Raw genomic sequence first — 15,446 nt, 5'->3', positions numbered from 1 at the left:
TTGGTCTCCTGGCCTAACAGAATACTAGGGCTGGGCTAAGTAATCAGATTGAAGGAATTACAAGAACGCATGTTAAGAATACCAAGGATACATAAAAGTTTTATAAAAGGTATACGAAAGAAAAGGCAAAAAATGATCCTGGCATCAGTGCAACAATCGGGAGTTTCCTGCAGGATTCATTCCACGCCTGGCATGGGCAGGACAGGGACACAGAGGCACACTGTCTGACAGCACTGCAGTCATCCCTCCTTCTCCTGCCCTCAGCCCCACGCACTCTGCAGGCGGCCCAGCACCTCTGCACGTGTGTGCAGGCCACAAATGCCCCTTCCTCCCCGTCTGCTGGGAGTCTGCACCACCCAGCCCATCCTGAACCTGCCACCCAGCCCATCCTGAACCTGCCACCCAGCCCACCCTGAACCTGCCACCCAGCCCATCCTGAACCTGCCACCCAGCCCATCCTGAACCTGCCACCCAGCCCAGCCCATCCTGAACCTGCCACCCAGCCCATCCTGAACCTGCCACCCAGCCCATCCTGAACCTGCCACCCAGCCCATCCTGAACCTGCCACCCAGCCCATCCTGAACCTGCCACCCAGCCCAGCCCATCCTGAACCTGCCACCCAGCCCAGCCCATCCTGAACCTGCCACCCAGCCCAGCCCATCCTGAACCTGCCACCCAGCCCATCCTGAACCTGCCACCCAGCCCATCCTGAACCTGCCACCCAGCCCATCCTGAACCTGCCACCCAGCCCATCCTGAACCTGCCACCCAGCCCAGCCCATCCTGAACCTGCCACCCAGCCCACCCTGAACCTGCCACCCAGCCCATCCTGAACCTGCCACCCAGCCCAACCCATCCTGAACCTGCCACCCAGCCCATCCTGAACCTGCCACCCAGCCCAGCCCATCCTGAACCTGCCACCCAGCCCATCCTGAACCTGCCACCCAGCCCATCCTGAACCTGCCACCCAGCCCATCCTGAACCTGCCACCCAGCCCAGCCCATCCTGAACCTGCCACCCAGCCCAGCCCATCCTGAACCTGCCACCCAGCCCAGCCCATCCTGAACCTGCCACCCAGCCCATCCTGAACCTGCCACCCAGCCCATCCTGAACCTGCCACCCAGCCCAGCCCATCCTGAACCTGCCACCCAGCCCAGCCCATCCTGAACCTGCCACCCAGCCCAGCCCATCCTGAACCTGCCACCCAGCCCATCCTGAACCTGCCACCCAGCCCATCCTGAACCTGCCACCCAGCCCATCCTGAACCTGCCACCCAGCCCATCCTGAACCTGCCACCCAGCCCAGCCCATCCTGAACCTGCCACCCAGCCCACCCTGAACCTGCCACCCAGCCCATCCTGAACCTGCCACCCAGCCCAACCCATCCTGAACCTGCCACCCAGCCCATCCTGAACCTGCCACCCAGCCCAGCCCATCCTGAACCTGCCACCCAGCCCATCCTGAACCTGCCACCCAGCCCATCCTGAACCTGCCACCCAGCCCATCCTGAACCTGCCACCCAGCCCAGCCCATCCTGAACCTGCCACCCAGCCCAGCCCATCCTGAACCTGCCACCCAGCCCAGCCCATCCTGAACCTGCCACCCAGCCCATCCTGAACCTGCCACCCAGCCCATCCTGAACCTGCCACCCAGCCCAGCCCATCCTGAACCTGCCACCCAGCCCAGCCCATCCTGAACCTGCCACCCAGCCCAGCCCACCCTGAACCTGCCCCCAGCCCACCCTGAACCTGCACCAGCCCATCCTGAACCTGCCACCCAGCCCTGTGCCGCCACAGCCCCCCAGGAGCACAGGGATCTGCCCCCCAGGAACACAGGGATCTGCCCCCCAGGAGCACAGGGATCTGCCCTCCAGGAGCACAGGGATCTGCCCCCCAGGAGCACAGGGATCTGCCCTCCAGGAGCACAGGGATCTGCCCTCCAGGAGCACAGGGATCCTGCCCTCCAGGAACACAGGGATCCTGCCCCCCAGGAGCACAGGGATCTGCCCTCCAGGAGCACAGGGATCTGCCCTCCAGGAGCACAGGGATCCTGCCCCCCAGGAACACAGGGATCCTGCCCTCCAGGAGCACAGGGATCCTGCCCCCCAGGAGCACAGGGATCTGCCCTCCAGGAGCACAGGGATCTGCCCTCCAGGAGCACAGGTCACCACAGACTGTGCAGAGAGGAAGCCAACACTTGCAAGCGTTTGCCCTCAGCATTAGCTCACCAGGGATGTGGCAGGTTGCTGTTTCTGTCTCCGTGTGCAGGGAGTGGACATCCCTCCATTGTCTCCTTCCCCCTCACTCCTTGGTAACCAGCACCCTCCCAGCTCCAGCCCCTCCAACGACCAAGAACTCCTTCAGACCCTGCAATCCTTATCTCAGGAGCAGGGGGCACGGCAGTGAGGGCTGTTTGTGCGTGCCCACAAGCGCCACAGCTGCAGTTAAACTCAAGGGGAAACAGCGTTGGTGCACCAACACGAGCTGATGTTCCCAAGGACCACAACTGCATCCCACAGCCGTGACTCAGGTGTGCCAGGGCACAAAGCCTGCTGAGGCTGCAGTGCCATGGCCTGGGAGCAGCAGCAGGGCACAGGGGAGCAGGGCAGGAACAGGACACACGTCAGCAGAGAGGATCCCTGTCAGCAGCAGCGTGCCAGGAGAGCTGCCAGGCTGGGACTGAGCACGGAGATCCTGGGCTGCCACCTTGGTCTGCCAGGAAAAGCAATCCTAATCCCGTCACTTTGGAAGGTGCCACAGAGCTGCCCAAGGTTCACGGACAGAAGCAGCACCTGAGAGGTGTCCCCGTGTCGGCCAGGCAGCCCCAGGGGCACCGGGCTGGGCAGCAGGCACCGCGCTTTGGGCAGCCCTGCCCTGCCCTGCCCACGAGGGCAGGAATGCCCTGCCCTGGGAGAGGCCAGGACAGCTCCCCTCTGCAGCACCCTCAGCCTCTCTGCCCACTGCCAGGACCACGCTCCTGGCCCCTCTACCTGTTCCTTTTTTGTCAGGGAAGGGGGCGCTGCCAGGGCTGTACCCTCTGCCCAGCTCAGAGCTCACGGGCTGCCAGCCCCCGGCAGCCCAGGCTCTCCCCCGACAAACAGGAATTGCCAGACAAGCAAAGCCCTGTGAAGTGCAGCTGAGCAAGTAAATGCTACAAAATAAGAGCAATTTATTCCAGAGTTTACAAGTCAGTCTGCGGCCCTCGGAGATAATGCTGCCGTCAGGTGCTCATGTTCCTCCAGCAGTGCCAGGCTACACGAGCTGCTTTGTGCCTCTCTTAGCCCACACATGTGCAGATCCTCCTTCTCCACATTATATTTGCATTCAACACATAAAGTTTTGCTTGATCTGTGCTGCAAACTACGCGCAGTTCTGTCATGAGATGGCACGGAAAACCAGAGTGGGCCTCTGAGCAGCATTTATTACTCATGACTGAAACATAGAGGTCTTTCTGGAAAGGTCTGGCAGCCTGGAAACACCTTCTGCACTCACTTCTTCCCAGCCACACTGCTGGTGTGTTGGCTGAATTGCACTGTCTCTCCCCTAGGAGCAAACCAGCCCATACTGAGATGTGAACTTTAATTTTTTCTCCAAATCTGCTGAATTCAGTCCTGTTCTGCTCCAGAGTCATTCCTGCACAGCCTTACTGATGTACAGGGTATTTTACACTTCTGCTTCTCCCCATCTTTCCCGGCAGACAGGTGCCCAGCCAGTGCTCTGCTCTGATGCCAAGGCACCACGAGTCACCCACGAGCCCCTGAACTCCCTTTTCCAGAAGGAAAAACACTTGCAGCCCTCTGCCTTCCCTGGCTGCCACAGAGCCCAGAGCAGAGGGACTTCCCAGTGGACAGGACAGTAAGCGCTGAGGACGTCCCCAAAGGGAGAGACTCTTCAGCCCTGCACACCACGGCACTCCTGCAGCGGTGCCCACACCAGAGCACGGTGCTCCAGGAGCCAGGACCACAGCAGAGCCTGATCTGGGGACAGGGAGGGGACAGCAGCCACCCACAGCCACCCACACGGAGCACGGGGGGCGCGGGCCGTGCTCTGGGCACCGTTTGGTGACACGGGGCTTCCTGAGCCACAGCAAACAGTGAACACCCAGCCCCGCCTGGAACCATCCCATAATAATGAACCATCTCACTTCCATGGAAGAACTTCTTCCCTGTGAGAGTGTCCAGAGCAGCCGTGGCTGCCCCTGGATCCCTGGCAGTGCCCAGGGCCAGGCTGGGCATTGGGCTTGGAGCAGCCTGGGACAGTGGGAGGTGTCCCTGCCAGGGCAGAGGTGGAATGAGCCGTCAGGTCCTTTCCGACCCAAACAGTCCTGGGATTCTGTGACTCTGTAAAGGAAACACGTCGGTAAAGGCCATAAAACCTCTCTCAGTTCCATGTCAGGCACGGGGGGCTATAGGAGGGGCAGCTGCTCCCCTCAGCTCCTGCTGCCCCAGTCTGGGGGGCAGAGCTGGAGACCAGCCTGACTGGCATCCACATCTGACATCAGCAGGTCAGCCTGTCACTAATTGAATTATACCTGCATTACTTAATAAACAAAGAATACTCTCCACATTACAAGGATGTAATCCTTTAATTGGTTTATGAGCACAGAGTCCCATGGGAAGTGTCACAAATCCATCAGGATGCCCTGAGCGCTGCGTTTCTGAGCCGGAGAGATAAGGAGTGTCATATGGCAGCAGTCAGCTCTGGGCTGAGCTGCAAAGGGAGCTGAGCCACGCTCTGCTCTGCTCCACACCACCAGCGCTCCCAGCACTGCTCCCGAGGGCTGTGGAGCTGCCACCACCAGCAGGAGCTGGCAGCCAGACCCCGTCCTTCCGCCCCCTCCCTCCTGCTGCTCCCACCCCGGTGTGCAGGGTGACCCCCACCCAGTGCCCCTGCGGCCCCACCAGTGCCTCCAGCCCCCATCCACACCTGATTCGGCAGCCAGGGCCCCACCGAGCCCCCGGACACACGTGGAGAGGACACGGCTCCTCCTCACCCCCCACCTCACCCTAGAAATGCCCTTCTGCCGCCTCACACAGCCTGCTGCTGTAGGTGTGAACCAAAACCACTCCAGGGAAACTCGGCACCCCTCAAAAGCCTCGGCGGAGCAAACCGTGCAGCGCCCGAGGCAGGGATCCTGCTCCGTGTGCCTCTTGCACACAGCGCCAGCTCAGGACCCAGCCCCCGCTGCACAAAATCCACTCCAGCGTCCCAACCACCGGCCCTGCTGCTCCAGCGTGCACTGCTGGCCGTGCTGAGGGCAAGGACAGAAGGACAGACACATGCGGGCCACACTGGGGGGCACAGAGCCCTGCTGGCCACACCAGCAGCAGGCGGGGACAGAGCATGGGGCTGGGACCCGCACGCTCTGCGCTGTCCCTGCTGCACAGGGACACCCGCATAGCCAGAGACGTGTGTGCTCTTCCCAGATCCTTGGGTCAGATTTTCTGTGCCTGGCCTCACAGGAACACCACACTGTGCCCCTGGAGTAGGAGTGATTCCTCCGGTCTGTGCGTGGCAGCTGTAACACCGCTGTCCTTCTCTCTCCTGCTTTAGCCCTCACCCCTCCTCACATCCCCAGCACAAACCAGGGACGCATTACTGGCCACTGGGGATACCTGATTCACACCTACACCCAAATCCCAGAGGGCAAGGAGCAAGTCCAGCCTCTCCCCAGCGTTCCAAGTCGCGCATTCTACTGGCCACACAATTTCACCCCTCGCTACTGTTCTTTAGTTACTGTTATTATAACCTCCCAGATGGAATTCAAGTGCAGTCACACACTCTGTGCGTTGACTGGCTTCCTTAACGCTCCTTAGAAGAAACGAAGCTTATTCAGCTGAGCTCTTTGTGCCTGTTGGTGACACCAGGAGGCCCTGGCAGAGCCAGGAGGGGCCATGGTGCCCAGCAGAGCTGCACAGGGCGCTCACACAGCACAGTGCTCATCTAAAAACCACTGTCCTGATCTGTTCCCTGAGAAAACAACACAATCCTCATCCAGCACCAACAGCAGCTGCGACCATCCATCCTGACCTGTTGCTAGACAGATACGAAAAAGCTACACTCACTCATCAGTTGTGAGAACCAGAAAGAAGAAAATTTATTTTCGGGATCTCGACTTATATAGTTTTTGGAGTTTGATCAGGGATTGGGGGACGAGGTTAACACCCCTCTGATCCTACTGGTCAGCTTAGAAGTCCATCAATTTGTCCTTCTCCCTGGAAAAGAATGCATTATTTACAAAACATCATTCTTTGTTTATATTACAAGCCTGAGAACTCCGGTACAGAAATGTAAAACACCAGAAGGCTGAACAAATCAGGGCGACACTGACCCGCCATGTCTTCTGCCATGGTGGTTATTATGTTTTCCTCCTAGATCAGGGAAGGACAGGGGACTGTTTCAATCCACAGAAGTTGTATGTTTGCAGAACGCTTCCCAAATAACACAGGTTAGGTGTGTTCAGCTCAGAGCAGAAATGGGCGATAATGAACACAACGGGAATGCCAGCCCTTGGGGAGGCGACCTCTCATTCCAAACACATCAGAACACTGACCCCATGGAGGGACCCCCGCTGCTCGCCCCAGTGGGAATGCAGAGAGGGGAGGTGTGTGAGGGACACCTGCAGCACCCAGCTGCAGGTGAGCTGGGGGCTCTGTGCAAGGAACGTGGAGTACTAGAGAGGAGGCTGCATCCTCCAGTCACCAATGCAATCCTTGCCATGTACCTGGGGACAAGGACACACCTGTTTGAAGTGGCCCAACACGCCAGGGCAGCAAGTGACAACTGGCCCACAAAGGAGACCCCACGCAGGTGCTCTGCTGGCTGAGCCTCTGAAGCCACATGTCACCAGGGTGGCTGATTGCCCCCACCTTCATCCCCACCCCTGATCCTCAGCACAGCATTTGGGGCCTGAATGTTCCCAGACCCACATTATGAGGTCAGGCCGTCACCTGGAGGCACATGCAGCACATCTCCAACCCACCACGGGCCATGGCAAGGACCCTTGCACAGTGCCTGCTGGGACACCCCACTGCGGGGCACTGGCAGACACCACTGCAGCCTGGACTGGGCCTTGCGCTGTTATCCTGCTCCTTTACACCTAGTGCTGTTATCCTCACGCCTTTACATTTACAGCTGGAAGATGCTCAGCTCCCTGTGCCAGCCTGCCCAGGCTCAGCTGTGGCACTCAGGGCCTTGGTCCTCTCCTCAGCAGGGTCCCGTTGGTGTGCAGAGCCCTCCCAGCACACCTGTGACACAGCAGACCATCCCCAAAGGCAGCCACGGCCGAAGCTGAGGCTGGGAGGCAGGAGAGCAGCAGTCACTTCTGGGGAGCTGCAGGCTGGAGCCTGGTCCTGAGAGCAGCGTCACTGCAGCTGGGCGCCGGCGGGGATGAGACACGAGGCTGACGTGTCAGGAGCAGCCACGAGCACGGCAAAGCTGCCCACGGCACAGCGACACCAGAGCTGCCCATGGCGGCACCAGAGCTGCCCACGGCCCGCACGGCGCAGCGACACCGGCCCCGCGCGCCACGGCAGCGGCAGCAGGGGCTCCTGTGAAACGCCACACAGCCGGCAGCACCACTGACTCACGGCTGACAAGGCGACAAATCCCGCTCGCCTTACTCAGACCCGCTCCCACGGGCCCCATCAGGGAGCTTTACATCAAGGCTCTCAAAGTGCGTCGGAGAAAACAGGAACGACGCAGCTCCCAGAGCCCCAGGACTGCTGCCGATGGCACCTGCCTTCCTGTGACAGTGGCACCTGCCTTCCTGTGACAGTGGCACCTGCCTTCCTGTGACAGTGGCACCTGCCTTCCTCTGCCCTCCTGTGACAGTGGCACCTGCCTTCCTCTGCCTTCCTGTGACAGTGGCACCTGCCTGCCTGTGCCTGATGGCACCTGCCTTCCTGTGACAGTGGCACCTGCCTTCCTCTGCCTTCCTGTGACAGTGGCACCTGCCTTCCTGTGCCCTTCTGTGACAGTGGCACCTGCCTTCCTGTGCCTTCCTGTGACAGTGGAACCTGCCTTCCTCTGCCTTCCTGTGACAGTGGCACCTGCCTGCCTGTGCCTGATGGCACCTGCCTTCCTGTGACAGTGGCACCTGCCTTCCTGTGCCCTCCTGTGACAGTGGCACCTGCCTTCCTGTGCCACTGCTACCTGCCATCATGTGACAGTGGCACCTGCCTTCCTGTGCCTTCCTGTGACAGTGGAACCTGCCTTCCTCTGCCTTCCTGTGACAGTGGCACCTGCCTCCCTGTGCCTGATGGCACCTGCCTTCCTGTGACAGTGGCACCTGCCTTCCTGTGACAGTGGCACCTGCCTTCCTGTGACAGTGGCACCTGCCTTCCTGTGACAATGACACCTGCCTTCCTGTGCCACTGGAACCTGCCTTCCTGTGCCAGTGACACCTGGCATCCTGTGACAGTGGCACCTGCCTTCCTGTGACAGTGGCACCTGCCTTCCTGTGACAATGACACCTGCCTTCCTGTGCCACTGGAACCTGCCTTCCTGTGCCAGTGACACCTGGCATCCTGTGACAGTGGCACCTGCCTTCCTGTGCCACTGGAACCTGTCATCCTGTGCCAACAGCAGCTGTTTTCCTGTGCCAGGGCAGACACTTCACATCCCAGGCAAACTCTTAACTCTGGCTTAAGCACCAAGAACCAGCACGTCACCCACGTGCAGCAGAACGTCTCCGCATGACTCCTCACCGGTGCCAAGCCAATCCCATCCCAATCCCAGGGCCAGCAGCACCAGGGGACTAAGAACACATCCTGGGGATTCCTCTCAGTGTGACTTTCTCCACCACATCTTTTCCTCTTTGTTTGTGTTTTCCCTCTACACTTGCTGTCCTACATCTGGGGAGTCCTGCTGCAGGAGTCGCAGAGCTGTCATAGCTCACTGTGGTGGGCTCCTGCTTCTCCATTCCCCAGCTACAGAGACCAGGAAGTATAAATAATTGGAAAGAGATACACAGGGAATATCAGCTGTCTGGCAATGAAACAATGCTGAGGCAACGAAAACTGAAGAATTTTATCTGTCTCCAATCCCGAAGAATTCCAACGTGATCTTGACAGAGAAGCCTAAATAAAAACTTCAAGGGAAAAAAGATATTCCACTTTAAAGCAGAGCTACCTAATCATATGTTTTCATGGAAATGTTTTGCCATGAGACAGTTCCTGGGGAGAAGCTTTATCTACAAGAGCAAACTCAATGCCACAGCATCGGACAGGAGCTCTGCAGCATTGGGAACTGGCTCAAGCGCTGCCAGGTCCCACTGGCCACGTGCTACACAGTTAGAGGCACCAACCAAGGCTCCCGTCACCGCCTCAGCCATTTGACAAAGCACCTTCTGCATTATCCAGCCTGCTCAAAACCAGCATGACTTGTAGAGCCATTTATTCCCTAGAAACACAAAAGCTGCTGCCCAGCCCAGCAGCAGGCACGGTGTGCCCAGCCTGTGCCTTAGTGGCCAGCGAGCCAGGTGGGATGGGCACACGGGCAGGGAGCCTGGGACACCACAGCCACCCTCACAGCACCTGAGTAACGTGTCCTTAGGCAGATAAAGCAGGGCCAGGCACCTGTGCCCACGATCCTGGGCAGGACACGGCCCCTGGCACCACACCATGTCACCACACCACGTCACCACAGCACAGACCTCTGGACTGTGGAGCCCAGAGCCCCAGCCAAGGGACCCGGGGTGGCCCGGGGGACCAGCACTGTCTTTGGCTCCAGGGGCTGTGGGCAGGGCCTTCTCCCAGAGCCCTGTCTTCTCCTCTCCTCATCTCACCTGCTCCCCTGTGAGCACCAGCCCCTTTCCCTTCTCCCAGAGCCCTGTCTTCTCCTCTCCTCATCTCACCTGCTCCCCTGTGAGCACCAGCCCCTTTCCCTTCTCCCAGAGCCCTGTCTTCTCCTCTCCTCATCTCACCTGCTCCCCTGTGAGCACCAGCCCCTTTCCCTTCTCCCAGAGCCCTGTCTTCTCCTCTCCTCATCTCACCTGCTCCCCTGTGAGCACCAGCCCCTTTCCCTTCTCCCAGAGCCCTGTCTTCTCCTCTCCTCATCTCACCTGCTCCCCTGTGAGCACCAGCCCCTTTCCCTTCTCCCTCTTCCTCTGCAGCCTCTTAGTTCTCCAGGAGTCGACAGGAAGGGCTGCCACATGACCAAAACGATGGCCATCGCTATTCCATGGCAGGCTGCAGGACTCAGCCAGCTGTCACTGTCACCACCAGCCAGCCCCCCAGCCCATGGGTGACTCGGGGATGGAGCCCCAGTAAGACCAACCCCATCCCAGAGCACTGCACACAGGGACACAGACCCACCCTGCAGCAGGACTCCCTGGGAACACCCTCCAGAGCCTGGAGCTGGGCACTGCAGAGGAATTCCATTACCTACGTTACTTCAACATTTGTCATTCTGTTTTCAGAATGACATCTTCAAACTCCAGAGTACCAGAAGGTAAATCTGACTAATTTGAAGCAAATGTTTCCATTTTGCTGTGAAGCGCATGATTATTTGATAAAAAATTTCTAGAAAGAATGGTTCACTCTTCAGCAACAAAACCTTATACTTTGCAGAAGGTTTGGATTTGGTTTTCCAGGCTTGAGCATGTCTCCAGTGCTGCTTCTGTTCAACCACATTTCTCCCTGCTACCCGGCCACACAGACAATAAGCTTTTTTTTCCAAAGCATTTTAGGTAACTACCTGAAGGATAGTTTTTATTTAAAACAAACACACACACATAAGCCTCTCCTAGCACAAACTTCATCGGATAGTGTCAGCAAGCATGTTTTAATAGCATGATATTGAAAAATAATTTTACTACTAGCTACAAAAGTCTGAAGACTGCAGAGGATATATTTAGATGTGTATAAATAGACAACACTCAGTGATGTCTGGGCCAAGGAGTACAAATCTTCCCTAATGCATGGAATAGGCCTGGCCCAAAACGCTTGAGCAGCACTTACACAGCCTTTTCAGCCTGGCTCGGCTCTGAGCCCGCTAATAGCGGGGCCATTAGAGCGGGCTGGGCCAGCTGCTTGTGCAGGGAATATGCAAAGATTGCTCTCTAAAACCCAGCCCTCACCACATCTGAAAGCACAGGCGGGATCGATCAGCAGTGGAAAGCCATTAGCTCTGCAGCCTCGGAACCGTCTCCACGTGCCCCAGCAAAGGGACAAGCCCCCCCCCCCGGCACCTCGGGATGCTGCACCTACCCCGTGTGCCAAGGCCATCCTTCCTGATGCACCTCCCTTTGCATCCCCTCTAACCTCTCCCAAAAAATTGGGCAAGATCTGTTTTTTTTTCTTGCCATGCTGCTCAGCCACATCTCTTCTGGGTTGCCCACATTCCCAGCCAGCACAGATCCCGGGCTGGGCAGTCACCTCTCATCCTCCTCCCTCTGGCCCCACTCACACCTTCTATGGCCAACGGGAGCCTCTCCAGACAACAGACTTGCATGAAAAACTCAAACCAAGCCCCTGAGACACCGTCCTGAGCAGTGCTGCAGTCGCGCACAGCTTCTCTTGGCTGTAAGGATGACATGAGCACTCAGCCCACTGCCACAGGACAATCTGGAGCCCACTTCAGCTGCTGCATGTGTCTGGAAGTGTTTGGTGAACAGGCAAACTAGTTCAGCTTTAACTTGCACTGGGTACCTGAGATATCCAGGATTTGCTTCCACTGACTGCCCTGCCATGATAAAACCAGGAACTGCTCTTTCTGAAAGCAGAAAGATGAGGTAATATGCCAGGAGATATATCTTAGAGAGGCTCGTAACTGGAGGCCAAACTGGCAAGCTCTGGTGTGCATTATGATCCAGTCTTACGCATTTAAACACATTTATTATGCATTTAAACAAATGCATAATCCCTTGAGTACAGTATATATTTAGCAACGTGGATTAGGAAGGTGTTGGGCACTGAGAACACTCAGTCTCTGGTACAAAGAGACTTGTGCAAAATCAAACCTGACTCCCAGACCAGCAGTGGAACTGCCAGGCCTGGCACACCTCTACCTGCCAGGACCGACTGGCAATGCCACAGAGCCCCCGGGCCAGCTCCGAGGTGTGGCCTGTGCACAGGACCAGGGTGCCCGCTCGGAGTCCTTGTGGCAGCACACACAGCTCCAGGCAGCACGCTGGGATGCAGCCCTGCGCACCAGGACAGGCTGGTCCCAGCACACGCAGTCCATTTGGGCAGCGCTGCCCCACGCTCCTGGACAGAGCCATGGCCAGGATCGCTGCTGCCAGAGCCAGCCCAGAGCCCTCCATCTGCAGAAGCACAGCTGCAACCAAGCAGGCTTCAATTCCAGGAGGGATTGATTTGGCCTCGCCGGCGTGCTGGCCGAGCTGGCCTGGCAGCCCTGGACACGAGCGCTCGCCCGAGGATGCTCAGAAGGAACGAGCTGACACCACGTGTCACAGGAACATGCGAAATGGAAGTGTGGGTGGGGAGGATCACCAGCACGACAGCGATGGCCAAGGGCAGGGGCTCCCAGCCTGTCCAGTCCCACGGCACTCAGCCCACGGCCACACAGCGCTGGGCTTGGCTGGGGGCACTCGCTGTCCCACCCCTGGTCTCCAGGACTGGTGAGGCCGGGTTCATGACCGCAGCAGGGACCAACACATCCCTCTGCTCCACACACACAACATAATGAGTGCCCCGGAGATGCAACAGACTGGGAGGGAGGAGGCGAAAGCGCAGGAGGGGAAGAGCTGCTGTCCCAGGATGCAGAGGAACCACAGAGCCAGTGTTCCCCGGTCTGTGCTGGGAAGGACCAGCCCGGGAAGAAGCTTCCCCGGTACACCTGGCCCAGACATGCCGGTTCGCACACCCGCCGCCGGCCGCCGCCGGGCTCCCGGAGCCGCCAGGGCTGATGCTCCGACACCAACATGGCTGCGAGGCTCCGCCGGCTTCTCCGCCGCGGCTCTGCCATCTCCCCAACGGGAACCTTCCGGCGGGGAAGGTCCATCCTGTCCTACATTTCTTCTCCCGCACACAGCGGTGTTCGCCACGGAGGGGGCGGAGGGGCCGGAGGAGAGCGGGGCGCAGCCGCATCCCGGGACGCGGGGGACCACGGCGGCCCCAGGGACAGAGCCGCGGGGAGAGCGGCGTGTGCGCGGCGACCAGGGGCGGTGGGACGGGGCGGGAGGAGTGGGGCGGGGGGAGCCGCGCGGTTCCCGCGCCCTCTGGCAGAGCCCCGCACCCCCCGAGCCGCCCGGGGAGCGCCCCGGGATGGCTCCGCGCACGGCGGCGCCTCCGCCCGCCCGGGCAGCGCCGCAGCGCCAGCGGTGCCGGGTAACCGGGCGGCGGCGGCGGCACCGCGGCGCGGAGGGGGCGGCGGCCGCGGCATCGCAGCCTGGCAGCGTCTCCGGCCCCGCGGCGTCTCCGGCCCCGCCAGCCCAGCCCAGCCCGGCGCGGGCGGTCGCCGGCGCCGTCCCGCGGGCAGCGGCGGCAGCGCGGCCGGGCCCGGCCCGGCCCGGCCCGTCCGCGGGGCACCCGCCCCGCCGCTCCGCGCTCCCCGCGGCCGCCGCCCTCCCGGGAAGGGCGTCGTCCCGGCGCCCCCCGCCGCGCCCTGGGGTCGTCCTGACCGGGACGTTCCGGACCGGCCGGGCCGCCCCTCACCGCCCCCCCCCCCCCCCTCCCCGTCCCCTGGGCCGGTACCGCGGTGCAATGCAGATGTGCCGGGCGCGACTCCCCTCGCGTTACCTGGTGCCTCCGGGGACGGGCGGCGGCCGGAGCGCGTCCCCTGCGGGTGCGGCCGCGGCCGGGCCCCGGCGGGCTGCGGGCGCTGGCGGCAGGCGGGCTGCCCGCCGCTCCGCCCCGAGCCGGCGCTCACCACCCGCATCCTACCGCGGGTCCGCGGCGGAGCTGCCCGCGGCCGGGGCGGGCAGGGCGGCCCGGGGACGGCCCCACGCGGCGGCTCGGGCGGGCGGCGGCACATGCACACGCGCGCGGCGGGGGCGGGAGGCGCGGGACAACCCGCCCGCATCGGCCCGCCCGCATGGCCCCGCACCGGGCGGCCCGCCCCGTTCCGCTCCCGCCGCCGCTGACCTTGTCGCGTACCTGCGCCAGGTTAATCCTCGCCAAGCGCTGCCGCTCCGCACCCCGCTGCGGGATCCTGCGCGCCGGGCGCTGCACCGGACGGACGGACGGACGGACGGGCGGATGGACAGACGGACGCGGCCGAGGCGCGGGCAGCCCCGCCGCCGGGCCGGCGCCTCCCGGGTGCGGGTGCCGCTAGCGCGGGGCGGCCGGCGGCAGGGCCATGCGGCTCCGCGCCGCTCCGCGCCGGGCGCGCTCAGGCGGAGCAGCCGCGGCGGCGGGCGCTGCGGCGGCGGCGGGGCAGAGCGGGGAGCGCGGCGCCCGCGGCTCGGCCCTCCGCGGCGGCGGCAGCTGCGCCCATCCTCCGCGCCGCCGGCCTCCGCCCGGCCCCGGCCCCGGCCCCGGCCGCGGGCAGCCGCGCCGCTCGCTGCCGCATGGAGCAGCCGCCGCCTCCCCCGCGCCGCGCCGCGCCGGGGCGGGCTGGAGCAGCCGGGCCCTCCCCGCCCCGCCGCACGCACGGCTGAGCCGCAGCCGCCCGTCCGCCGCCGCGCAGACGTGCGCCCGGGCCGCCCCCCGCCGCGCCGGGCTCGGGGCTGCGCGCCGCCGGGCGGGACCGGGCACGGGCACGGGCACCGGCACGGATACGGACACGCCTCCGCCTGCCCCGCCGCGCCGGGGCCGGGCTGCGGCGACGGGCGGCGAGAGCGGCCGCGGCCCTCGGGGCGCCCCACGGCCCTTCCCCAGCCGCCGCCCGGGGCCCCGGGGCCGGAGCGGGCGGCGGGCGGGGGCGGCGCGGCTGCGGGCCGTGCGCGGGAGTTTGAGCTGACGATCGAGCCGGTGGATGCACCGGCGGAACCGTCCCGCGGAGCGGCCACGCGCGGTGGGAGCGCGGCGGCGGCTCCGCTCCGCTCCGCCCGGCACGGCCGGGGCTCCTGCCCACCCTCCGGGCACGCAGCTGCCCGCATCCTGCCGGCGCCCTGCCGCTCCGGGCACAGGGACTGCGACACTGGACTTGTAGCAGGGATGATCCTGGCAGGAGAAGGAAAGGTTGGGTCGTCTGTGGGGGCAGTGAATTGGAGCGTTTTTGGGGATTGCGGCATCGTTACCTGTCTCCTGGATCTCTAAAAGGGAGGAGAGTGCATTTCGTGCTATGGAACACGGACACCCTTTTCTAGTGCTCTTTTGTGGGAATACGCCGGGGATGTTGCAGGACCCGAAGAAGAGGAGCGCTGCCTGGAGAGCCTGGAAGAGGAGCTAATTAACAAACTCGTCAGCGGCCTGTGACCCCGCACCTGCAGGGATGTGCAGGCACGTGCCCTACCGGCACTGGGCAGTGGGCCCGTCTCCCCCGACACCCTCCCCGCCATGGGCGGCAGTTGCAGGCTCCTCCGGGGCTGCCCCGGGACTCTG

The 15,446-nt window shown here is 62.0% G+C and overlaps 2 protein-coding genes across 4 annotated transcripts in view; one reads left to right on the top strand and one right to left on the bottom strand.

Annotated features, from left to right (window-relative positions):
* The window catches only part of LRFN5 (leucine rich repeat and fibronectin type III domain containing 5), a 45,588-nt gene extending 31,432 nt beyond the window's left edge, over positions 1-14,156 (bottom strand). For 2 of the 3 annotated variants that reach the window (XM_066189213.1, XM_066189211.1), the window contains exon 1: positions 14,058-14,156. The gene's annotated coding sequence lies outside the window, so the exon portion shown is untranslated. Of the gene's footprint in view, positions 1-13,700; positions 13,793-14,057 lie in introns of those variants that run through there. The other variant, XM_066189212.1, reaches the window with a different exon arrangement.
* On the top strand, positions 12,810-15,054 carry LOC136291909 (collagen alpha-1(I) chain-like). Its single transcript, XM_066186998.1, has 2 exons — positions 12,810-14,916; positions 15,032-15,054. The coding sequence occupies exons 1-2, from the start codon at positions 12,810-12,812 to the stop codon at positions 15,052-15,054; spliced, it is 2,130 nt and encodes a 709-aa protein (XP_066043095.1).
* The last annotated feature ends 392 nt before the right edge of the window (positions 15,055-15,446 follow it).

Source organism: Chamaea fasciata, unplaced genomic scaffold, assembly GCF_029207755.1.
Source record: "Chamaea fasciata isolate MVZ Bird 193981 ecotype frontalis unplaced genomic scaffold, bChaFas1.0.hap1 SCAF_7, whole genome shotgun sequence".
NCBI classification, from domain to species: Eukaryota; Metazoa; Chordata; class Aves; order Passeriformes; family Sylviidae; genus Chamaea; species Chamaea fasciata.
Note: the sequence above shows the minus strand (reverse complement) of the source record. Positions and strands in the feature narration are given on the sequence as shown.